Source organism: Medicago truncatula, chromosome 5 (assembly GCF_003473485.1).
Source record: "Medicago truncatula cultivar Jemalong A17 chromosome 5, MtrunA17r5.0-ANR, whole genome shotgun sequence".
NCBI lineage: Eukaryota > Viridiplantae > Streptophyta > Magnoliopsida > Fabales > Fabaceae > Medicago > Medicago truncatula.
In genome coordinates this window covers 9303026-9329857 of record NC_053046.1, presented here as the reverse complement: position 1 = coordinate 9329857, position 26832 = coordinate 9303026, and the positions used below count along the sequence as shown (strand labels likewise).

The 26832-nt window shown below is 33.1% G+C and overlaps 5 protein-coding genes, 1 non-coding gene and 1 pseudogene across 6 annotated transcripts; 6 read left to right on the top strand and 1 right to left on the bottom strand.

The window, feature by feature from the left end:
* Nucleotides 1–2796: 2796 nt before the first annotated feature.
* Nucleotides 2797–2905, bottom strand: LOC112422335 (uncharacterized; annotated as a pseudogene).
* Nucleotides 2906–4178: 1273 nt separating this feature from the next.
* LOC11410897 (uncharacterized) lies at nt 4179–5221 on the top strand. Its single transcript, XM_003612245.4, has one exon. The coding sequence runs from the start codon at nt 4253–4255 to the stop codon at nt 5111–5113; it is 861 nt and encodes a 286-aa protein (XP_003612293.1). The 5' UTR covers nt 4179–4252; the 3' UTR covers nt 5114–5221.
* A 2300-nt stretch (nt 5222–7521) lies between these two features.
* Nucleotides 7522–8841, top strand: LOC11408560 (uncharacterized). Its single transcript, XM_003612243.4, has one exon. The coding sequence runs from the start codon at nt 7871–7873 to the stop codon at nt 8729–8731; it is 861 nt and encodes a 286-aa protein (XP_003612291.1). The 5' UTR covers nt 7522–7870; the 3' UTR covers nt 8732–8841.
* Nucleotides 8842–11899: 3058 nt separating this feature from the next.
* LOC11405448 (uncharacterized) lies at nt 11900–13044 on the top strand. The gene has a single exon (XM_003612241.4). The coding sequence runs from the start codon at nt 12086–12088 to the stop codon at nt 12944–12946; it is 861 nt and encodes a 286-aa protein (XP_003612289.1). The 5' UTR covers nt 11900–12085; the 3' UTR covers nt 12947–13044.
* A 3624-nt stretch (nt 13045–16668) lies between these two features.
* LOC11407321 (uncharacterized) lies at nt 16669–17660 on the top strand. The gene has a single exon (XM_024783887.2). It carries the CDS (start codon nt 16693–16695, stop codon nt 17551–17553), a length of 861 nt encoding a protein of 286 aa, XP_024639655.1. The 5' UTR covers nt 16669–16692; the 3' UTR covers nt 17554–17660.
* A 1245-nt stretch (nt 17661–18905) lies between these two features.
* Nucleotides 18906–19058, top strand: LOC112422331 (U4 spliceosomal RNA). Its single transcript, XR_003012695.1, has one exon. It is a non-coding gene; the product is annotated as a U4 spliceosomal RNA (small nuclear RNA).
* A 2119-nt stretch (nt 19059–21177) lies between these two features.
* Nucleotides 21178–22213, top strand: LOC11425359 (uncharacterized). Its single transcript, XM_003612238.4, has one exon. It carries the CDS (start codon nt 21222–21224, stop codon nt 22071–22073), a length of 852 nt encoding a protein of 283 aa, XP_003612286.1. The 5' UTR covers nt 21178–21221; the 3' UTR covers nt 22074–22213.
* The last annotated feature ends 4619 nt before the right edge of the window (nt 22214–26832 follow it).

Genomic DNA, 26832 nt, shown 5'->3' with positions numbered 1-26832 from the left:
TGTTTGTTTCTTTTTTAGTTCTAAGAAAATTGTAAAGCTCAATGTTTGTGTGGTGTTCCCAAGTTCCTGACTCTCTTTATATAAGAGCCATTCATGATCGATATTGGTTGCTGATTATTAATTTCATATAATAAGTAAATTAATAAAATAGTTATCACTTGTTAATCATGGTTTAGAGCATGTGGTGCCTGCATGGATTTCCCTTTGAATATGGTAAGCTTGTCATACCTCTACCCAACATTGTGAATATGTTAATGATATTGCATGTGATACTCTGCAAGATGCTCTGATATTGAAATTGGTTCAAGATGCATGATGAATATTATTCACTATATAACTGGCATGTCTTCCTAATGTTGGCAATCAGAAAACCTCATTAGTCATCAATTAGCTAGTTTGCCTCCTCTGCTGCTACATTAGACTCATAATTTCAATTATAAAAATTGGTGATGCTGATAATTGATACTTAGATTACATGCCACTCGTGTATAGACAACGAATTAATCCATTATTTTGTTCTAGTAAACGAATATTGTAATACTAAATGAAAAAAGTTATATATAACTGATATTGTTGTCTGTCTTTTGATCATATCCCTCAAGATCTGGATCTCATCCTTCTGAAATCCATTCTTTAAAACCATATAGCAGTTCTTGCTCCTCAACAATGGAACATGCCAGACAATAGATACCACTGAATCAAAAACAACTTTTTGTTATATTAGAAACCAAGTGAATAATGAGGTTTTCTGTTTAGCAACATTAAGGGGATGTTTGTTTCATGGATACAAAACATATTCCTAGGAATTCTTGGATGGGAATTAAGATTCCAGTGTTTGTTACGGTGGAACGAACAATTATTCCCAGGAAATAATTATGCCCGGGAAAGATTTTTCCCCACATTGTCTGGCTTTCTATTCCCAGCAAATAGAGATGGGAAACTTATATTCCCAGGTAATATAAGCAATTATGTGTAAAAGTACTGGCTTGCCCCACTACTTACACACGATTACAATTAATTATTTCCCTATCGTCTTGTTTTTTCCCAAGTAATATTTCCAAGTAAATATAATTGTTGTCCCCTTCTCTATCATGTTGTTTTTTCCTCTAAAATCTATCATATAATTTTTTTTCTTACAATATTGGCAATACCTGCATTCTAGATTGCTACAACTTATTGCCATTGTTTCTTATAATAAAATAATGATTGGATTTCATAGATTATATATTGTATATTAATTTCACACATGCAGTATAACAAAAGCTCTATTTCTGCATTATTCCAATCTTTAGCCTATTTCACGATTCATAAAATCACAAATAATAATGATAATGATATACTCATGGATTATCTTACTGGACAAAATCAAGTTACACCATATGGGTATTTTGGGAATTGTAAATTTTTAAAATAAAAGATTCCTGGGAACTAAAAATACTATCCAAACACTTTTTTTTTTAAAATATTCCTTCGAAAGTTATGCCCGGAAAAGTCATTCCTAGGATTAAATTTTGATACCATGAAACAAACGCCTCCAGTTATACACCTCAACTCCATTACATTAATCACCATCATGGCATGTATAATAATGCACAATGTTTGGCACAAATGTGACAAGTTTACCAAATTCTAAGGAAAACTCATGCAGCTACCACATGCTCACATAGATTAAGAAAGGTGTGCTGCATGTGCTCTAGTATTATTTGTTGAATAAAATATGAGTTACTTGCTATTATATAAAGAGAGAGTGTCAAGGACTTGGTAACAATTACTACATTTATAATTATAAACATTGAACTTGAGCTTCCATCTTCAAAAGAAATATGTAGCCATGGCAAATAAGTACCGTATTCGCACAAATAGTTTCTCTAGTGGTTCTCATCCTAGAGACATTAAGAATAGAAGCTACAAAATCGCAAGAATTTGACATTATGTGATGCGACTGATTAAGGAAAATGTTCAAGTACTTTACTCTGCTCTTAGAAGGATAAAATGGGATTGAAGCATTGAAAAAAGTGTAGCTAAATATAACTTCTTCTCAGTGAAGATGAAGAAGAATGCTAGGAAGTTGATCACATCATTGAAAAAGATGGATGTAGAATTTACAACATCCCCATTATGGAATGAAGATTATGATAACTCAATAATTTGATTAGAGTGCTTAGGGCAGTCATTCTTACAAGCATGTCAATCTTTCAATCCCTTTTATCTTTTTTAGCATTACCTGCTTCAAAGTCATAGTCAACCAAAAGGTTAAGGGTTGCAAAACTTGATGTATATAAGAGGATAATATCATGTGAAAGAGCTTGGAGAATTTCAATGAGTTACAAAGCGTGAAAGCTTATCTTTAAGCATCCTTCTAAGTGAGATTAACGATACACATGAAAGAGTCAGTCACTTTCAGGATACACGTCGCCTGACATCCACAACATTAGATAGATGCAAAGAGTCGGTCACCTTCAGTCAATCTAGGCTTTGATGCAACTCTTAAGTCATTAAAGGAGTCTAAAACACAACAAAGATCTTCAAATTGAATTAAGAAGTGGCTTGGATGCCTCATCTTTAGCAACAATATTAAGAGCAACACCACAATAAAAGGCGGACATAGACATGTGAACTATTTGACTGTTGTACTATTAGGTTTCAATAAAAGTCCTATTTCACATTGCATTTGATGCACAATTGTTTCTTCCCTGCATTATCAACCTGACTAGGGGATGACCGGGAAGGGGTGGTGGTGAGATATGGTGGGTGCAGTTATGAGTTCCGGGAGGGTAGGTTGGTTAGGGACTGGAACTTTAGGGAAATAAATGCTAAGAGGGGGTTTGAAAATTGTTTTCAACCAGCAATAGACGTGCCTCGGTTAATACCTCACTAGCTGCATCATTGGCCCAAGCACAAAGATGATTATAATCAAAGACTAAGCAACTAAGCACAATTTTTATACAACCTCACACTCATCTCTTTCCTCTTATAAGCAATGTGGGACTTGGAAATTTTACTGTTTTGCTATGCTGGTCTCATTTCTCTTATAAGTCACTTCCCATCATTCTTTGCCTTAAAGTTTGCGACCAGGAAGTGTGGGCAACAACCAAGACAATAGATATCATAGAAAAAAAATAGTTAGAGAAAAAGATTCCTCAAATTCTTTATCTTCTGCATAAATCTTTATACACTTTATTTACATGTAAGAGTTAAACATGAAACTTTGAATGCAACATCTAAGGAGACAGCGTTAAGACATTGTTTGGTACTTCAATCATATCATGAACGATTCTAAGTGAAAAATTTAAAGATGGAACACACAGGACAGCACTCCTTTTAAGTGCAATGAAGATCACTTGCCTAGTCTATGAACTTTCTTCATTACCCGTTGACCCCATCCAAAAGTGACAGTTTATTATTTTTTTTAAGGAGATAAAAATAATTTACTATCCAACAAGTTAGTTTTATGAGATGAGTTTGATTCAATATTAAAATTTTGTAACAAGTAATGATATGAAAATCAAAAGGAAACATGAATAGCTCACAAGCTCCTTCAAAAAAAATAAAAATGAATAGCACACAAGCAAGTTCTATTGTCAAAATAAAAAAAAATAATGTCCACAGCAAAACTTCACTCGTGCACACACACGTTCCAAATCTAGAGGCCTACTAATTTGCACATACACGTAACTTCAATTATTGTACACTTTTCTATATTTTAAGACCTTGAAGTTGGAAACCAACTTTGTTAAAAAATCAGATGTTTTGGCCTGCAGCTCCTTCATATTGAGACAACCTACTGCACAGATCTCAGAGAAATTTGCAGCACTGATTTTTCTAATTGAAATTATAAGAGTTATGTGGCAGCATAGGGAGGCAAGCTAATTGATGACTAATGAGGTTTTCTAACTGAAAACATGCCAGCTATATTCATCATGAACCTCAAACTCATTTCAATATCATAAGCATCTTGCAAAATATCACATGCAGTATCATTAATAAATTCACAATGTTGGACTAACATGTAACAAGCTTACCATATTCAAAGGGAAATTCATGTAGGCCCCACATGCTCTACACCATCACTAACAAGTGCTGTATATTTTATTAAAAATCATTATCATATGAATTTAATAATTATCCACCAATCAATATGATGAATACATCTTATATAAATAGAGTCAAGACCTTGGTAACATAACACAAACATTTAGCTTTACAATTATCTTAGAAGAAAAAAAGTACAAACAACAAATTAAAGAGAAATATGGCAAGCAACAATTACCATGTTCGCTCAAACAGTTTTCCTTCTCAATCTCATCCTAACTCCACAAGAATAGAACAAGAGCTAACCAAAATGAAGACATGGGAAGCCACATCAACATCCACATCTGATTCAATTACCAATGGCCTCTTCTTGCTTGAAGATTTGTATATATCTTTGGAAGATCTTCTAAATATGACATCAACACAGAAGCTTGTTTCTCACCATCAAGGTGAGAAATTTGTGGAAGAGTTGTTGGATGGTTCAATGAAAATGTTGGATATATGTGGCATTACAAGGGACACTATGTTACAAATTAAAGAAAATGTTCAATCACTTCACTCTTCTCTTAGAAGGAAAAAGGGAGATTCAAGCATTGAAAAAAGTGTAGCAGAATATAAATTTTTCACAAAGAAGATGAAGAAGAATGTCACAAAGTTGATCACATCTTTAAAACATATGGAAAGTAAATTTGGAGCTTCTTCACTTTTGAATAAAGATCAAGACCTTGTTGCAGTGATTACAGTTCTTAGAGAGGTCATTGCAATGAACTTGTCTATCTTTCGATCCCTTTTTTCTTTCTTGGTTGGATCTTCATCAAAGTCAAAGGCAACCAAATGGTTGAAAGTAGCAAAGTTGATGCAAAAGAGGGTAACATGCGAAGAGAACATGGAGAATTTCAATGAATTGCAGTGTGTTGAAGCATCTTTAAGAACCCTTTCAAGTGAAGATTCTAATGTTGCACATGAAAGATTTGAGGCTTTCGAGAATGCAATTGAAAGTATAGAAAATGGTTTAGAGAATATATTTAGGCGTTTGGTTAAAACTAGAGTTTGTCTTTTGAACATCATGACTCTATCTTAGGAATCTGATGAGGATTGAAAATTTTTGCACAGACAATATGTATATAAATATTATGTATACAATTTAATAGTAATACAGGCAAATAGAAATGACACATTTTTTTATCTATATATCATCTCTTTTTATTTTGAATTTTGAATTTTAAATTTTAAGTTACAACTTTCCTCTAAAGTCTGAAATTATGAAATTTTAAGCTGCATCTAAACTACTGCACTTTGAATACAAATCCATCAAAGCACTTTCAAACATAAATCCGACTGCATTCCCAATTTCCACAACAACCCAAGACGGAGAGATCAAAAAGTTTGAAATCCCTAAACATGCAAAAGCTCCCCAAAGGGGAGCATCTCGATTCAACAAATTATGAAAACTTCCCAAAGCAAACGACTGCATAACTTAAGAGCTAGCATATAACAAAACTCTGAAACAAAAATGATAAATCACTCTCCATTTCTCCAAAAGTTAAACGAGGATCTAAAATTACGAAGGAAATTTGCCCATATGAGAGACATCACCCAAAGAAGAAAAAAAAACTTCGCTTAAAAGCAGGAACATGCCAATCTACGATTAAAAATTATCAAAGTTAAACTTAATCACTTCGCCTTTATAGGCTTTGTGCTTGGGGATTTGTGGACCGTGATTGGGGATTTGTGGACCGTCAATATTCTATTAACACTTGGAGATTACAGGAGACTTGACAACCTCGATGAAGTTTCCCAACGGTTTCAGCGGGTGAACCCCGTATTCTTTGATATCAAAACCGTTGTTCTCACTACACTTCTTAGAAGCCTACAACACTATCAACCCAACTGGAGTTTCAGAATCCGACAAAAGGTTTCAGAATCCGTTGTTCTCAATACACTTCTCTAAGTGGAAGAGTGAATGATTTCCTTAATGCACTTTCCAAGTGGCACCATAGCTGCCTGAGACCAATTGAAGAAGGAATTCCTTAGTCTCTTTTTCCCAACATCAAAATACTTGGAGAAGAGGCAAGAGATTTTCAGTTTCAAACAGCAAGACAGAGAAACTTTATATGATGCGTGGGAAAGATTTAAGTTGTTACTCAAGAAATCTCTAGCTCTCAAATTTCATGAGATGGACACTACACAAATTTTCACCAATGGTGTGAAGCCTACTACTCGAACGATCCTTGACGCATTAGCAGGAGGTACCATGAAAAATAAAAAATGTTTGAGAATTCCGAGAGCCGATCGAGAACATGTCCTTAAATGAGTACCTCTCCCAAAAAGAGGAAATGGTTGTTCAAAAAAAGCAAGAAGTTTTAAGCTTGAAAACACATAATGCCTTGCTAGCAAGAAGTGAACTTAAGTATCCTATTGGAAGAATAGCTAAATTGTTGGAAGCGCACAAGTGGTGGCAAAGTTATCATAATGGTGTAGTTTGTGACTTTCGTGAGCAAGCTGATGAAAACAGTTCATGCCTTCCAACAAGTTTAGGGTTATCTGAGGAGTAGATTAAGTACATGGGTGCTTATACAAGACAACAATGAAACCCTTACTCCAACATTTACAATTCCGGTTGACCAAATTGTCAAAAAAATTCATGGAGAGGAAATAATAACCTCCCATATAAACAACATTACGGTAACATGGATAATGTTAAAATCAAAAATTCATTTTTGGAATATTTTAAGTATGGCCATCATACTCATCCGTAATTTATTTCATAAAAAATAGATGCGTTTAGAGTTTTGCAATGTTTGTATCCTAATACTTTCTAATTACCTATTGCGCAATGTTGTTATAGTACATAGTAATATTATAGAGATAATTAGTCACTAACAAAAAAAAATATTATAGAGATTAGTAAAGTTGGTTCTAATGAATATCTTCCACACAAAAGCAGTCTGCACCACTAACATGGCTCTATAATGAATATCCTACAATTTAGTTTTATAAGGATGAGTATGGTTCAATATTAAAACTTAATACTTCAGATGTTAAGTCATTCAAAATGAAAATTTAATAACAAGTAATGAAATGAAAATCAAAATGAGTAAAATCTAAAGGAAACATGAATAGCACACAAACAAATTTTATTGTCAAAATAAAAAAAATAAAAAAATGTACACAGAAAAATTCCACTCGTGCACACACACGTTCCTAATTTAAATGCCTACTAATTTTCTCATCACTTTGTTTTCTGATTTATAATAAATTATATGTCGCTTCAATTATATTGCACTTTTCAATAATTTAAGACCAAGCCAACGTGGATAAAAAAATAGATGTGGTAGCCTGCAGCTCCTTCATATTGAGACAATCTACTGCACCAATCTCAGAAATTTGCAGCACCAATTTTTATAATTGAAACGATGAGGGTAATGTGGCAGCAAAGGAGGCAAACTAGTTGATGACTAATGAGGTTTTCTGATTGCCAACACTACAAAGACATGCCAGCTATATTCATCATGCACCTCAAACTCATTTCAATATCATAAGCATCTTGCAGAATATCACATGCAATATCATTCACATATTCACAATGTTGACATCAAACAAGCTTACCATATTTAAAGGGAAATCCTGCAGGCACCACATGCTCTACACCATCACTAACAAGTGCTGCATATTTTATTAATTTCATTATTATATCAATTTAACAATTATCAACCAATCAATATGATGAATACCTCTTATATAAATAGGGAGTCAAGAACTTGGTAACATCACACAAACTTCTAGCTTTTCAACTATCTTAGAAGAAAAAAAAGAACAAATTAAAAGAGCAGTTAAGATGGCAAGCAACAATTACCATGTTCGCTCAAACAGTTTTCCTTCTCAATCTCATCCAAACTCCACTAGAATTGAAAAAGAGCTAACCAAAATGAAGACATGGGAAGCCACATCAACATCCACATCTGATTCAATTACAAATGGCCTCTTCTTGCTTGAAGATTTGTATATATCTTTGGAAGATCTTCTAAATTTGACATCAACACAGAAGCTTGTTTCTCACCATCATGGTGAGAAATTTGTGGAAGAGTTGTTGGATGGTTCAATGAAAATGTTGGATATATGTGGCATTACAAGGGACACTATGTTACACATTAAAGAAAATGTTCAATCACTTCACTCTTCTCTTAGAAGGAGAAAGGGAGATTCAAGCATTGAAAAAAGTGTAGCAGAATATAAATTTTTCACAAAGAAGATGAAGAAGAATGTCACAAAGTTGATCACATCTTTAAAACATATGGAAAGTAAATTTGGAGCTTCTTCACTTTTGAAAAAAGATCAAGACCTTGTTGCAGTGATTACAGTTCTTAGAGAGGTCATTAAATTGAACTTGTCTATCTTTCAATCTGTTTTGTCTTTCTTGGTTGGATCTTCATCAAAGTCAAAGGCAACAAAATGGTTGAAAGTGACAAAGTTGATGCAAAAGAGGGTAACATGTGAGGAGAACATGGAGAATTTCAATGAATTGCAGTGTGTGGAAGCATCTTTGAGAACCCTTACAAGTGAAGGTTCTAACGTTGCACATGAAAGATTTGAGGCTTTGGAGAATGCAATTGAAAGTATAGAAAATGGTTTAGAGAATATATTTAGGCGTTTGGTTAAAACTAGAGTCTGTCTTTTGAACATCATAACTCTATCTTAGGGATCTGATGAGGATTGAAATTTTTGCACAGTCAATCTGTATATAAATATTATGTATATAATTCAATAGTAATACAAGCAAATAGAAACAACAAATTTTTGTTTTATATATCTGCTCTTTTTTTTTTTTTTTTTTACTTTTAATTTGAAGTTTCAACTTTTCTCTAAGGTCTGAAATTATGAATTATTGTATTTTTTGCCTAAAAACTTCAATTTCTAATTGTTTTGGTGAATAAATAGAATTTGTTAATAAAAGGTGTAACTAAAACTTATGTTCTAGATTCATTAAGAAAAGAAATACTTATGCACTAGATGTACTCAAGCACTAAGCAGTAGAATACATTTTAGATATGAAATAGATGATAAAAAATGCCGCAACCTGAAACAAGCTATAGATGATGTAGCCAACATATGAATTCCAGCAACAACAGGAGTTAATCTGAAAATGAAAATTGCTGTGTGTGTCTTAAACTCTCATGTCTGACTATAAAAATTGTTCTTGAACTGTAAAATTCGCAAGGCGGAGCAGTTAGATAGCGTTTTCTGGAGGAATTATGGGCCTGGACTTTCTGTCCAAATCGCTAGGTGATCTGGACCAATCACAAGGCGATTTAAGCAGCCCAGGATTGTATTGATGTGCACCAGCCAGATCGTGAGGCGATCAGGTAACCAAATTGCTATGAACGAGTCTTTGCAAAATCTCTACAAATGAATATCATTTTGGGTTAAACTGCTTAACCAAATTTTTGTTTGTTTGATCATCTACTCTCTTTATATCGTTGCTCATATATCAATTGTAGATTTACTTTACACATTGTTTTTTGTTGTTGCTTGGACTATTTTGAATATTGGTTGCCATTAATGCTTCTCCACAAGTTTTTTGGTATGATTTGAGTTCAAATTCCCGATAATAAGATATGTTCAGCAAGATAGCATAAGCATTATTCAAAGCAGGAAAATGAAACCCAATCAAAACTAATAGGACTCCACCACATCTGATATGAATGTGTACAATCCCAGCTTTGTCACATACCCTAACAGCATCAGATAATTGGAATTTTGGCCTTTCTTGCATGGGATGAAGCTGGTACCCCTAAAAAAGCATAGCAAAACTATAAATGAGCAAAAGCCACTATGTTGTTCGTACTGTTATATGATCATGGGGGATGGTTGAACTATCTAGAATAGAGTATTGTTGTGAATTCGGACTCGAAACTCACATCAATAAACGTAGATGTGTGGAGAAAAAGGAAGTAGTACCCAATATCAATGTAGCCTCAAGCAAACTAGATCTGATCAAGTAACCAAGTGTAAGGCACAAATCACAAGCAAAAGATAAAGAGAGAAGAGAAATAAGCACACCAAGATTTGGTCACCCAATTTGGTTCCCTCCTTTAGTTTCTTGAGATTAGCAATCAAATGGGTCAAATAATATAGTGCTCAGATCCTGAGAAAATCGTGCCACACCTAAGATCCTTTGCATTTGTTTCCCTTTTCTTCTGCTAGGATCATTACATCCATCTGAGAGTACACAACCAAAGATGCAATGTTTTAGCTTATAACACCTCTGACTAATTTAGAATAACCAGTCCAATCTCAGCTAGCTCCAGCAACATCTCTCGTTGTTTCCAAGCTTGATCTTAAGGCTTTCTCCTATGAACTTGGAGAAGAGGCAACAGTAGCAGGTGGGGTGAGGATCACTTGAACACTCACATGCTTATTTGTGAAATACATCTTCGGAACATAAGGTTTGAGAAATTTTGTAATCTTCGGAGCCCTGACTGAAGGTGGAATAACCAACCATATCTGTTTTTTTTTTCCATCATTGAAACAAAAATATATTTCAAGATATTCACTTTTTATGCATCAGATATTTAGCACAACAGAGTCTGACATAACTCAAGAAACGAACAACTATCATAAAAAATTATCAACTTTCTACCTCCTTGGAAAACTGTAAATCAAATATGAAGACAAGCATTGGAATGTATCCACAAGTTCATTTCCAGGCATATAAGAATTTCAAAAGATCAGTTAAATATAAACATTTCTTGCTTTCAACATTGCTTCACTGGTTATAGCCTTTCAAGGACCTAAATACACTCTCCATACCATTCTATAGCCATTCAAGGACATTTTCCAAAGCCTTTCAGTCTTTCACCTGTAGCCTTAATCTTCACAGCATTAGTACAACCACTTAAAATGTTTCTTAATGATGTTTCCACACAACACACTGCAACTCATTGAAATTTTGAAGTTCTATTCACATGATATTATCCTCTTACGCATGATAAAAGAGATTGGAACTTTGTAAAATAGACATGTTTGTCACAATGAATTCCCTAAGCACTCTAATAAAAGCAGCTAGTTCATGACCATCATTCAAAAATGGTGATACTCCAAATTCTCCATCCATCTTCAATGATTCGATCAAATTCCTAACATTTTTCTTTATCAACTATGACACTATATATAATAGCTAACCTCTCTTAATCAATGTGAGCATGTGGTAGCTACATGAATTTTCCTTAAAATTCGGTAAACTTGTCATGTTTGTGCCAAACATTGTGTATTATTATACATTTCATAATGGTAATGAAATGTACTCGAGGTGTATAATTAACTGGCATGTCCTCTAAGTGTTGGTATACAAACAGTTTATTTGTTTCTAATAAAAAAAAAGTCTTAAATTTAGTTTGGAGGCATCAATTGGCTGGCATGTTCCATTGTTGAGGAACTAGAACTGCAAAATGGTTTAAAGAATGAATTTTTGAAGGATGAGATCCAGATCTTGAGGGATATGATCAAAAGACAGACAACAATATCAATTATGTAACAAAAAAACTATTATGATTAACATTTAGTAAAACAAAATAATGGATTAGTAGGTTGTGTATGTACGAGTGGCACGTAATCGGAGAAGCAACAAGCAGCACCAATTTTCATAATTTAATTGATGAATGTAATGTGGCAGCAGAGGAGGAAACTTACTAATGACTAATGATGTTTTCTGATTGCCAACACTATAAAGACATGGCAGCTATATTCATCATGCATCTCAAACTCATTTTAATATCATAAGCATCTTGCAGAATAACACATGCAGTATCATTAATATATTCACAATGTTGGACTAACATGTAACAAGCTTACCATATTCAAAGGGAAATCCATATTGACACCACATGCTCAACACCATCCTTAACAACTGCTGCATATTTTATTCATTTCCTTTCTATATCATGATTAGCTGTTATATAAAGAGAGTCAAGCACTTGTTAACATCACACAAACATTGAGCTTTACAATTATCTTAGAAGAAAAAAAAATAACAAACTACAATTTAAAGAGAAATATGGCAAGCAACAAGTACCATGTTCGCTCAAACAGTTTTCCTTCTCAATCTCATCCTAACTCCACAAGAATAGAACAAGAGCTAACCAAAATCAAGACATGGGAAGCCACATCAACATCCACATCTGATTCAATTACCACTGGCCTTTCCTTTCTTGAAGATTTGTATATTTCTTTGGAAGATCTTCTCAACATGTCATCAACACAAAAGGCTATTTCTCACCATCAAGGTGAGAAATTTGTGGAAGAATTATTGGATGGTTCAGTGAAAGTTTTGGATATCTGTGGCATCACAAGGGACACCATGTTACAAATTAAAGAAAATGTTCAATCACTTCACTCTTCTCTTAGAAGGAGAAAGGGAGATTCAAGCATTGAAACAAGTGTAGCCGAATATAAATTTTTCACTAAGAAGATGAAGAAGAATGTCACAAAGTTGATCACATATTTAAAACATATGGAAACTAAATTTGGAGTTTCTTCACTTTTGAATCAAGATCAAGACCTTGTCGCAGTTATTACAGTTCTTAGAGAGGTCATTAAAATGAACTTGTCTATCTTTCAATCCATATTGTCTTTCTTGGTTGGATCTTCATCAAAGTCAAAGGCAACAAAATGGTTGAAAGTGACAAAGTTGATGCAAAAGAGGGTAACATGTGAAGAGAGGATGGAGAATTTCAATGAATTGCAGTGTGTGGAAGCATCGTTAAGAACCCTTATAAGTGAAGGTTCTATTGTTGCACATGATAGATTTGAGGCTTTGGAGAATGCAATTGAAAGTATAGAAAATGGTTTAGAGAATATATTTAGGCATTTGGTTAAAACTAGAGTCTGTCTTTTGAACATCATGACTCTATCTTAGGGATCTGATGAGGATTGAATTTTTTTTTGCACATTCAATCTGTATATAGATATTATGTATTTAATACAAGCATATAGAAACAACACATTTTTGGTCTATATATCATTTCTTTTTATTTTTATTTTAAATTTGAAGTTACAACTTTTCATGATTTTAAATTTGTGTATTTTTTGCCTAAAAACTTCAATTACCAATTGTTTGGTGAATAAATAGAATTTTTTAGTAAAAGGTGTAACTAAAATTATGTACTAGATATACTCAAGCACTAAGCAGTAGAATACATTGTAGATACTGAAATAGATGATAAAAATTGTTGCAACCTGAAACAAGATGATGTAGCCAACATATGAATTCCAGCACAAGAGTTAATCAGAAAATGAAAGTTGTCCTGTTTGCCTTAAAATCTCATGTCTGAGTATGAAAATTGTTTTGCTTGAAATATAAAATTCGCTAGGCGGAGCAGTCAAATCACAAGGTGTTTTCTGGAGAAATTCTGGGGCTGGACTTTCTATCCAAATCATTAGGTTATTTGGACCAATCACTAGGCGATTTAAGCTGCTCAGGATTTTATTGCTGTGCACCAGCCAGATCATGAGGCGATCAGGTAACCAAATTGCTATGAACGAGTCTGTACAAAATCTTTTCAAATATAGGTCAATTTTTGAGTCAAATTAGTTATCCAAGTCTTGATGCGTTTGTTCATCTACTCTCTATATCTTGTTGCTCTTGCTTTGATTGTAGATTTTCTTTACGCATTGTTTTTGTTGCTGCTTGGAATGTTTTGTAAATTGGTGTACACATAAATTCTTATAAGTATTAATGCATCCAAAAATATAATTAATCACAGCATATTAACATACTTTTCACAAACTAATAAATTCTCTATTTTTATTTGTATATTTGAAAAAATCTGTTAACTATCCATTTCACAAATTCACTAGACCCATTCATCCACATCAACCAAGGTGTACACACACTCCCCCCTACCTCGAAACTGAGACACATGATTTAGGTTTTCTTCGCTGCCTCACGGTGCAAGAGCCGTGTCTGCTACACAGTATCTGGTATTTGAAACTTGCTAACTAAGGATACTGCAAGTGTATAGATTAGCATATCATGTAATGTGTTATATACATCTTTTTATGATTATCATACTATTATTATATTATATTAACACTCAACATAAAATTAAGCAGAAGTAATTATCTCTGAGCAGTAGTTATTGGAATTATTCTGTGTTGCACCCTGTTAGATAAATGAAGGAAGATTTGATAGGGAAAATATTCATTGGAAACTTCATTTTCAACCTCTCCTTTGAGTTTTCTATTTGTAAATCCTATAGGAAACATGATTTTGATTTTTGCAGGTGGATTATCATACATGAATGTCTTTCTGTTTCTTTATTGCATAATACTTCCAATAGGAAAGTAAAAATCATTTAACTTGTACAATTTTCTCATACTATGCTAATTTTATCCATCTCAATATCAAATAGGAAAATTAATTCAGCAATCAAATATTAAAAAAACCCTACTCCACTAATATATATGCTTAAAATAGAAGAGAACACACACACACACACAAAAAAAAAGATGACAAATTGGCTCCACTTACTTAGCTCTTCTCATCGATCTGAGAGTACACAAACCAAAGATACAATGTTTTAGCTTATAACACCTCTGGCCAAGTTAGATGTGATAGCCAAATCTCTGCAGCTGCAGGAACATCCGTAGTAATAGGCTGCAGTAGCAGTTGGGATGTACTTGAGCACTCACATACTTATTGGTGAAATGCATCTTCAGAACATAAGGTTTGAGAAATTTTGTAATCCTTGAAAAACCATATCTGTTTTTCTATATAATCATCGTTGAAGTAAAAATATATTTTAAAACGTTCACTTTTTTATGATACGTTCACAAAATTACCAACTTTCTACCACCTTGGAAAACTGTATGTCAAATATGAAGCCAAGCATTGCAATGTATCCACAAATTAAGTCATGATCTAGAAGAGAAACAGAGAGCCACTTTTTTATCAATGTTTGTGTCTACTTTTTCTGAACAATCTTATCAACATTATTGACAAGCAAAATATAAAGATTACTTCCTAGCGTTATGCATAAAATATAATTTAAAACAGGTCAAAGAAACTTAGCAATAGAACAGTCAAATATTCACCTTTGGTTTTGACTTTTGATGTTGCTCATAATATTTAGGTAAAGATAGGGCGTTCAAATCACTTGTGTTTTCGCTCTTAATTCAATGTGAAAATCTCTGTGGTGTTTTAGACTCCCTTCATGACCTAAGAGTCGTATTAGAGTCAGGTTTGACTAAAGGTAACCGACTCTTGTATCAAATGTCTATCTGGTTATATGGATGTTGTTGATGTGTCCTGTTGATGCATACGATTCAACGAGAGTACTAGTGTGTGGATGAAAGTTTCCACTTGGGAGCTAAATACACGCAGTTTTTAGTCAAGTACCTAAATACACTCTCCAAACCACTCTTTAAATAGCATTTTCCAAAGCCTCCGATCTTCATTTATAGCCTTAATCTTCATAACATTAGTACTACCACTTAAAATGTTGGTTAAAGATGCTTCCACGCACTGTAACTCATTGAAATTCTCAAGTTCTCTTTACATGATTGTATCCTGTTATGCATGATAAAAGAGATTTGAAGAAGACATGCATGTTGCTCACAATGAATTCCCGAAGAACACTAGCAAAAACAGCGAGTTCATGATCTTCAATCAATAATGGTAATACTCAAAATTCTCTATGATGCCATAAACTTCCTAACATTATTCTTCATCTTCTTTGACACACTCTATATATATAAGGATGGAAAGCAATTCATGCTTCATTCAAAGCAAAAAGAAAAAGGCAGAACAGGTAGCTAACCTCTCTTAATCCATGTGAGCATGTGGTAGCTACAAAAGTTTTCCTTAAAATTTGGTAAACTTGTCAAATTTGTGCCAAACATTGTGCATTATTATACTGTCCATAATGGTAATGAAATGTATTTGAGGTGTATAATTAACTTAAATGTCCTCAAAGTGTTGGTAAACAAAAACCTTCATTATCACTTTGTTACTAATATAATAAAACGGTGCTGTTTTTGGTTCAGAGGTATCAATTGGCTGGCATGTTCCCTGTTGAGGTGCTAGAACTGGTAAAGAATGGATTTTAGAAGGATGAGATCCAGATCTTGTGGGATTTGATCAAAAGACAGACAACAATATAAATTATTATGATTTACATTTTAGTATAACAAAATAATGGATTCGTTGGTTGTGTATGCACGAGTGGCACGTAATCGGAGAAGCAACAAGCAGCACCAAGATTTATAATAGAAATGTGGCAGCAGAGGAGAAAACTTACTGATGACTAATGAGGTTTTATGATTGCCAACACTATGAAGACATGCCAGCTATATTCATCATGCACCTCAAACTCATTTCAATATTCATAGCATCTAGCAGAATAACACATGCAGTCTCATTAATAAATTCACAATGTTGGACTAACATGTAACAAGCTTACCATATTCAAATGGCAATTCATGTAGGCACCACATGCTCTACACCATCATTAACAACTGCTGTCTATTTTATTAATTTCCTTTTCTGTATCATGATTAGCTCATATATAAATAGAGAGTCAAGAACTTGGTAACATCACACAAACATTAAGCTTTACAATTATCTTAGAAGAAAAAATAACAAACAACAAATTAAAGAGAAATATGGCAAGCAACAATTACCACGTTCGCTCAAACAGTTTTCCTTCTCAATCTCATCCTAACTCCACAAGAATAGAACAAGAGCTAACCAAAATCAAGACATGGGAAGCCACATCAACATCCACATCTGATTCAATTACCACTGGCCTTTCCTTTCTTGAAGATTTGTATATTTCTTTGGAAGATCTTCTCAATATGTCATCAACACAAAAGGCTATTTCTCACCATCAGGGTGAGAAATTTGTGGAAGAGTTGCTGGATGGTTCAATGAAAGTTTTGGATATCTGTGGCATCACCAGGGACATCGTGTTACAAATTAAAGAAAATGTTCAATCACTTCACTCTTCTCTTAGAAGGAGAAAGGGAGAATCAAACATTGAAAAAAGTGTAGCCGAATATAAATTCTTCACAAAGAAGATGAAGAAGAATGTCACAAAGTTGATCACATCTTTAAAACATATGGAAACTAAATTTGGAGCTTCCTCACTTTTGAATCAAGATCAAGACCTTGTTGCACTGATTACAGTTCTTAGAGAGGTCATTAAAATGAACTTGTCTATCTTTCAATCAGTTTTGTCTTTCTTGGTTGGATCTTCATCAAAGTCAAAGGCAACAAAATGGTTCAAAGTGACAAAGTTGATGCAAAAGAGGGTAACATGTGAAGAGAACATGGAGAATTTCAATGAATTGCAGTGTGTCGAAGCATCTTTAAGAACCCTTTCAAGTGATGGTTCTATTGTTGCACATGAAAGATTTGAGGCTTTGGAGAATGCAATTGAAAGTATAGAAAAGGGTTTAGAGAATATATTTAGGCGTTTGGTTAAAACTAGAGTCTGTCTTTTGAACATCATAACTCTATCTTAGGGACCTGCTGAGTATAGAAAAATTTTGCAGAGTCAATTTGTATATATATACGATGTATACAATTCAATAGCAATACAATCAAATAGAAACAACAGATTTTTGTTCTATATTTCTGCTCCTTTATTTTGATCTGAAGTTTTATTTTGAAGTTACATTTTCCATATCTCAAAGTCATATATTTGAAAGTATATCTATTCAACCAGAGAACATAATTACACAAGTAGTATTCAAAGCATGAAAATAGGAAATCCAATCAAAACTATTAGAACTTCACCATATCTTATATTTGCATAAAAATTGTGAACAACTAGGATATTATGAATTTGTCAATACTAGTCCACGAAAACTCAAGATACAAACCAAAATTACTGGTTCAAACGTGTCCCTCTGTCTCAAAATTACAACTTTGATATGAAATATTTATAAGATATTAATATTTAATCTCAAAAATGATTTAATAATGATTGAAAAATCATAAATATGAAGACCTGTTCTAAAAAAACAGAACAGAAGAAAAATGAGGATATCAAGGAGCAAAGGGTTTCATTGATTTCCGTGAGACCAAGTTGATTTTACCCAAAACTACCTACATAATAAAAATTTAAGAATATTATTATAGCATTTGGTACTTTCGAAACTTGCCCAGACCAACATAATCGGATCATAATCTGCTAACTATAAAGATACTGGAAGAGGATAGATTACTATATCAATCACATGTGTTATTATATATCTTTTTATAATTATCATATTGTTATATTAACTCTTGATATAAAATTATGCAGAAGTAATCATCACTGGGCGGTAGTTATTAGAATTTTTCTGTGCTGTACCCTGTTAAATAATTGAAGGAAGATTTGGAAGGAAATATATTCACTGGAAGCTACATTTTCAATCTCTCCTTTGAGTTTTCTATTTTCAAAAAAAAATACGGCAACAGGGATTGGCGAGAGACTTAATATTACAATGTACGATGACAATCATTATGCAATAGGCTTATAGAATTATAAAGGTCTCCAGAAGAAATTTTAAACAGAAAATAATTGGAAGACAGTGTGCATGGTTTTGATTCGATATTGATGTTGAATGTGTGCATAATTTGATGTCTACTACAGAAGATCAAAGATCCAATGCATTCCACCTTTGAAGTTTTCACTTAGGCTTGTTCAAAGATATGATAAACAAAGTCTGAACCCTGTCAACTCAGATGCTACCAATTCTAAGTTCAAAATTTAAGACACAAAATGGTGAGTGGTGACTTGGCAGCATATTTCCTAGTCCCACATCGCTAATAAGAGGAATTAGATGAGTTGAGAGTTATATAAAAAGCAGCTTAATCTATCTTTAAAACCATCTTTGCGCTTGGGGCAATGACGCAGCTAATGAGGTACTAACCGAGGCGCGTCAATTGCTGGTTGAAAACTATTTCCAAACCCTCTCTTAGACTAGAGTTCAACTCTAGTCTTCGAGAATTTCTGGAAGGACTCCCTTTTAGGGGTAAAGTCCTAAAGTTTTAGTTCAATATTTATTCTGAAATAGGAAAGTTATTTCAGCAACCAATTCATGATCTTCAATCAAATGTGTATACTCCCTTATAGCACTCATATACTTATTGGTGAAATGCATCTTCATAACATAAGGTTTGAGAAATTTTGTAATCCTTGGAGGCCTGACTGAAGGTTGAATAACTATATTTGTTTTGCTATATAATCATCATTGAAATAAAAATATATTTTAAAACATTCACTTTTTTAAGCATCAGATATTTGGAACAACAGAATCTGACATAACTCACGATCATTAAAAATTATCAACATACTACCACCTTAGAAAACTGTATATCAAATATGAAGCCAAGCATTGCAATGTATCCACAAATTAAGCCCTGATCTAGAAGAGAAACGGAGAGCCAGTTCTTTATTCAATGTAAGGTGTCTAGTTTCTCAGAACAATCTTATCAACATTATTGAGAAGAAAAAGATAAGGATTACTTCCTAATGTTATGGATAAAATATAATTTCAAACAGGTCAAAGATAGTTTCCAGTAGAACAGTCAAGTACCCACCTGTCAATGTCCACCTTTGGTTGTCCAAATCATTTGTGTTTTTGCTCTTAATCCAATGTGAAGATCTCTATCGTGTTTTAGACTCCCTTCATGACCTAAGAGTCGCATTAGAGTCGGGTTTGACTAAAGGTAACCTACTCTTTGTATCAAAAGTCTATCCTGTAATATGGATGTCAGATGATGTGTCCTGTTGATGTATGCGAGTCAATGAGAGTACAAGTGTGTGGATGAAAGCTTCCACTTGAGAACTAAGTACCTGCATTTTTTAGTCGTTCAAAAGGTGGGATCTGATTTTCAACAAGTACCTAAATACACTCTCCATACTATTCTCTAGCATTTCAATGGCATTTTCCATAGCCTCCAATATTTCATGTGTAGCCTTAATCTTCATAACATTAGTATTACTACTTAAAATGTTGCTTAAAGATGCTTCCACACACTACAACTCATTGAAATTCTCAAGTTCTCTTCACATGATAGTATCCTCTCCTCTTATGCATGATAAAAGAGATTGAAAGATGAAAAATGTAACAATGAATTCCCTAAGCACTCTAGTAAAAACAGTGAGTTCATAATCTTCATTCAATAATGGTGATAGTCCAAATTCTCCATCCACCTTCTTCAATGATGCGATCAACTTCCTAACAAATTTCATCTTCTTTAACACTATATATAATAGAAAGCAATTCATGCTTCATTAAAAAAAAAATGCAGCACATGTAGTGTAGCTAACCTCTCTGAATCAATATGAGCATGTGGTGGTAACTAAATGAGTTTTCCTTAAAATTTGGTAAACTTGTCCCAATTGAGCCATACATTGTGCATTATTATACAGTCCATAATGGTAATGTGATGTATTTGAGGTGTATAGTTAACTGGCATGTCCTCTGAGTGTTGGTAAACAAAAACCTTCATTATCACTTTGTTTCTAATATAATAAAAAGGTGCTGTTTTTGGTTCAGAGGTATCTATTGCCTGGCATGTTCCCTGTCGAGATGCGAGAACAGGTAAAGAATGGATTTTTGAAGGATGAGATCCAGATCTTGTGGGATATATATGATCAAAAGACAGACAACAATATCAATTATTATGATTTATATTCAGTAGAACAAAATAATGGATTAGTTGTTTGTGTATGCACGAGTGGCACGTAATCGGAGAAGCAACAAGCAGAACCAATTTTAATAATTTAATTGATGAGTGTAATGTGGCAGCAGAGGAGGAAACTTACTAATGACTACTGAGGTTTTCCGATTGCCAACACAAAGAAGACATGCCAGCTATATTCATCATGCATCTCAAACTCATTTCAATATTCATAGCATCTTGCAGAATAACACATGCAGTATCATTAATAAATTCTCAATGTTGGACTAACATGTAACAAGCTTACCATATTCAAATGGCAATTTATGTAGGCACCACATGCTCTACACCATCCTTAACAACTGCTGTCTATTTTATTAATTTTGTTATTATATGAACATAATAATTATCAACCAATATCATGATTAGCTCTTATATAAAGAGAGAGTCAAGCACTTGGTAATATCAAGCAAACATCGAGCTTTACAAAAGAACAAACAACAAATTAAAGAGAAATATGGCAAGCAACAATTACCATGTTCGCTCAAACAGTTTTCCTTCTCAATCTCATCCTAACACCTCAAGAATAGATCAAGAGTTAACAAAAATGAAGACATGGGAAGCCACATCAACATCCACATCTCATTCAATTACCAATGGCCTTTCATTTCTTGAAGATTTGTATATTTCTTTGGAAGATCTTCTCAATATGTCATCAACACAAAAGGCCATTGCTCACCACCATCGAGGTGAGAAATTTGTCGAAGAGTTGTTGGATGGTTCAGTGAAAGTTTTGGATATCTGTGGCATCACAAGGGACACCATGTTACAGATTAAAGAAAATGTTCAATCCCTTCACTCTTCCCTTAGAAGGAGAAAGAGAGATTCAAGCATCGAAACAAGTGTAGCCGAATATAAATTATTCACAAAGAAGATGAAGAAGAATGTCACAAAGTTGATCACATCTTTAAAACGAATGGAAAGTAAATTTGGAGCTTCCTCACTTTTGAATCAAGATCAAGACCTTGTTGCAGTGATTACAGTTCTTAGAGAGGTCATTGCAATGAACATGTCTATCTTTCAATCCATTTTGTCTTTCTTGGTTGGATCATCATCAAAGTCAAAGGCAACCAAATGGTTGAACTTGATGCATAAGAGGGTAATATGTGAAGAGAACATGGAGAATTTCAATGAATTGCAATGTGTGGAAGCATCTTTGAAAACCCTTATAAGTGAAGGTTCTAATGTTGCACATGAAAGATTTGAGGCTTTGGAGAATGCAATTGAAATGATAGAAAATGGTTTGGAGAATGTATTTAGGCGTTTGGTTAAAACTAGAGTCAGTCTTTTGAACATAATGAGTCAATAGTTTGATAAGTCTTTGTTTTCTCTCCGATCTTCTAAAGCATCCAAATTTTAAGGATCTTTCGAGGATTGAAAATTTTGTCTCATCAATTTGTATAGATACTTACAATTCAATAGTCATACATTACAATGAAAATTTTACACTCATTATTACCCTCTACTCATTTCATGTGATTATTTTCTCTATTTTTCCTTAACTTGTCTTCCAATTCAATAAAAAGAACGAATTTGTGCAAAAGATTATGATATTCTTTTGAGAAAAATGCAATAGACATTTGAAATGGAATTATACTTTCCTTTTCTTGAGACTTTGGCCCTTAGGTTTTATCTATGATGCAAAGTGAATGATTACTCTACCTAATGTACTCATGCACTATTTAAGAAAAGTGGCTAGTTTCATTTTATTTTTGCAAAGAAAAAAATAGTTATATTCTCTAAATTGTACTTCATAAAATAGTTATATGAATAAAAGCATTACTAAAAAAATAAAGTTTAAAATAATTAAAGAGTGTTTTATGAATGATAACATTAAATATAATTTAATAATTAGTTAAATCTTGGTTATAAAACTCAATCGACATACTTATTTCTACTCACTTATTTCTACCCAAGAGTGTGATACCCTAATTTGCTCCTCTGTATCTCCCAGTGCATTGTAGAATTCAAAGCTACGTAGTTTTTGAGTGAAAATGTTTGTGTGTTGATACTTTTAATGAAAATATTTTTGTTGCGATTTTGATAAAAAAAAATGTGTTGTTTGATTTGATGAAGGGAAATGACATTTAACGGAAGAAAATGATTATGATGAGTTTCTTGATTGATTGATTTGTTTTAAAAAATTGAGATCGAGAACGATCAATGTGTACAATTTCTGTTCTAACCATTTGTGAAGTAAAAAGATGTGCATCCTTTTAACGGTCTTCAAATGATTTGTTTTGTTTAAATTATTTGAAAATGAGTTGTAGAACTATCAAGTTGTCACAACTTGTGTTCTAAAAGAGTAACAAAATAAAACTTGTGTTCTAAAAGATTAAAAAAATAAAAAACTTGTGTTCTTAAAACTCAATGATTAAGAGATTTTCATCCAAATGATAATAAAATAAAAAATTACAGTAGAAGATTTTATATCTTTTGTTGTGAAAAGGGTTAAACCCAAATTTCAATAAGAAAAGTAATGAAAAGGGTTAAACCAAAATTTTAATGAGAGAATAGTGAAAGATGATTGTATTATAGGCTTCTCAAATTGCTCAACCTCAAAAATAAGTTAACTCCTGATAAATTTTGTACAGTCGAAATTATTGATCTGATAATTTCAAGTGCTTTTGAGCAATAAGGGGACCTATAAAGCAATTACCATATTAAAAGTGGATCATTGTCCATAAAACAAAAAAGAGAGTTTAAAAGCCCAGAGCCCAAACTAGATCTGTTTTAAAAATAATTAATAATTATTAATTAACGAAAAATAATAAGAAAAAGAAACCCTAATACTGCAAGCTACAGTACGTAAGACAAAGGGATGGGGGCGGTGTGAATGCTAAGAAGAATATGGAAAAACAGAAGGAACCTCAACCGGCAGGATAGGGTTTAATTTGATGGCTGCATACGATGATGGTTCCATGAGGTATTCTTCTTCCTTCTCTATTTGTCTTATTCTTTTAATTTTATTCTTTTGAAATGAAGATGGCTGATAGGGTTTGAACTTTGAAGTATGTAGGTAAGTTTGATGCATCATAAAGAGCTAGCACCATGCAAAAGTGTTTTGATAGACTCATAATCACAGTGCCTATCCAACTTTTCTGAAACCTTTCTCATTAGATGTTGCAACCAGCGCCGATGGCGATCAAAGACATTGCATTTTTTTCATTGCTCTACAATGGTCGGTAAGTATGGAATTTGGTGCATGTTCATTTATAGATTCGAACCATATTGTGAATAATCAATAAAAAGTTTAGTATCTCATTTGACAAAAGGTGCAACCCAACGGAATGGATTGACACGAAGATTTAGTTCAACAAAAAGGAGCAAAATGTATGTCATATATAAGTTAAAAGTTATGACTTCGTCGAAATATTCATAACTAACCCTACATCTCACACATCTGCCAAACATACATTTCGTTGTTGACTTTTACCATCCACGTTTATTACATAATTAAATTGACTTGGTTCTTTGCATTCTAATGAAATAGTTTGAATATCTTCAACATCTCATATCCCAAGTTGATGTCGTCTTAATTTATCTATGTAGTTTCTGCAATCTTTTTCTCTAAATTAAGATTATCATACCCATTTGCTTCAACAACCATAGATAAAACATGTCTACTAACTTAATTCCAGCTTGATCATTAAGCTCTAACCTCATTTTTGTATGAGGGTCCAAATTCTTGTTGCATCTAAAATATCTTGACTTGGTTGGCTTAGTTCATGATTATTCTTAATAACAACTCTTCATATTGTTATTGTTCCATCTAGAGACACACATTCACTTTAGACTTACATTGTGTTCGTGTGATAGGATTTGGCTTCAAAAGATTCTTTGACTTGCTCATGTAACTTCATGGACGGCAACATGGTAGAGTAAAGTATTTTTTTTTCATCATCTCTAATTTTTGAACTTATTTTACCAATTCCAAAACCCAAATATCTAGCATAATTTTTGTAATACTCGACAATTTCTTGTAAAGAACTAAATGTCATTCCAACCATAGTTCACCATCTTCACACACAATAATTGCTTCTAAATTATATCACAGTTTTCGTCTATGTGATCAATTTCCTCTTACCACGAGGATATTTATTACATAAATGAAAATTGTGATTAAAATTTAAAAGCAAATATTTTCCATGAGAATTAAGAAACCTAAGAATGGCATGGGATGACATTTAGTTCCGAAGAAGAAATTACCACATATTACAAGAATTATGTTTGATGTATGGGCTTTGGAATCGGTAAAATAAATTCAAAAAATGCAAATGGTGGAAAAAGTAGTATGCTCTAGCATGTAGTTGTGCAAGAAGGTATTTGATTAATTCAAAGAAACTTTTGAAGTCAAATCCTATCAGGCTAGAGTAAATATGTATATGTCATTAGATAGAACGATTACAATTTCAAGAGTTGCTCTCAAGCATAATCATGAATTAACCCTAACCAAATCAAGATATTTTAGATGCAACAAGAATTCTGACCCTTGTATAAAAGGAGGTTAGAGTTTAATGGTCAAGTTGCGATTAATGTAAGCAGACATTTTTGGGCAATTGTTGTTGAAGCGAATGGATATGATAATTTTACACTTGGAGGAAAAGATTGTAGAAACTATATAGACAAAATAAGACGGCATCGGCTTGACATGAGATGTTGAAGCTATTCAAAACTATTTTGTCAAAATGAAAAGGAGAAATAGTCAATTGTATTATGTAATGGATTGTGGATGACAAAAGTCATTTGAAATGTATTTTGGGCAGATGCGAGATGTAGGACAACTCATGAATATTTTGGTGAATTCATAACTTTTGACATCGCTTGTTTAACAAATAAATATGACATGCATTTTGCCCCCTTTTGTTGGAGTAGTAAATCATGGTCAATAATTTTTGTTAGGTTGTGTCCTATTGTCGAATGAGGATACTAAAATCTTTTCTTGGCCGTTCACAACATGGTTAGAATGTATGCATGAGTGTGCACCAAATGCCATAATTATTGACCAAGATATAGAGCAATGAAGAATACAATTGAAGTTGTCTTTTTTAAAGGTCACCAGCGATGGTGTTTGTGGCATTTAATGACAAGGTTCCAGAATAAATGGGTAGACACTCAGTCTATCTAATTACTTTTACACGATGGTGTATGTGATTCGTATCGTCGAGCATAACTGATTTCATGGAGCAGTGGACAAAACTGATTGACTGTTATGAATTGCTTGATAATGAATGGTTGAGAGGATAATTGTTAAGCGACATGAATAAACTACTTTGGAAGATAAGAGTTGAAAGGGCTATTTAATGAGAGACATGAATTGAATGAACCACTCATTTTTTTAGGCACAACATCATATGAATGATAAACCATCATCATATGAGAGACATGAATGAACCACTGCTTTGGGATATGAGAGTTGAAAATGATAGTTGCAGACTTGCAACAACTATTTATTTTGCGTTAAGTGGTTATGACACAACAGCTTACATTTACAATATTAGCAGTAAGGATGATAATTAGAATCTAGACTTTCTGTCATATATTGTTGCAGCAACTATTTATTTAGCTTTATTTTATTGTTGTTGAAACAGTCATTATGAATTACTTTTGTTCTCTGTACATTTTGGTAGTTTTGTCTCTTTGATCGTGTCGAAATGTTGTTGCTCTATGATGCGGCTCGATTTTGTGATCTGCTAGTCAGCTTAGCTTCTGTTTCATGCATGTTTCAGTGGTTTTAGCAGGTATGGTGTCAGTGGCCTTGAGTTTTGGTGTATGTAAGAGTATTTTTAGTAGGTTGTGTTCTTTTAACAAAAAAGATTAAACTTGTAACAATTTGCATAAGTTTAGACAAATGATTAGCCAGGACAATATGACTTCGCAAGGTTCTAATTGTAGTTCGATAACTATTCTAGATAAGGAAACTTAGATTTTAGAACATGAGAAATAAATTTGAGCCCACCTTAAATTTGATGGCTTTTCCAATGTGCTACGAACTCCATAAGCATCCCAAAATAATACCAAAAAAAAAAAAAAAATGGCAGTCTTATGAATTCTTGACGCATGAAGCA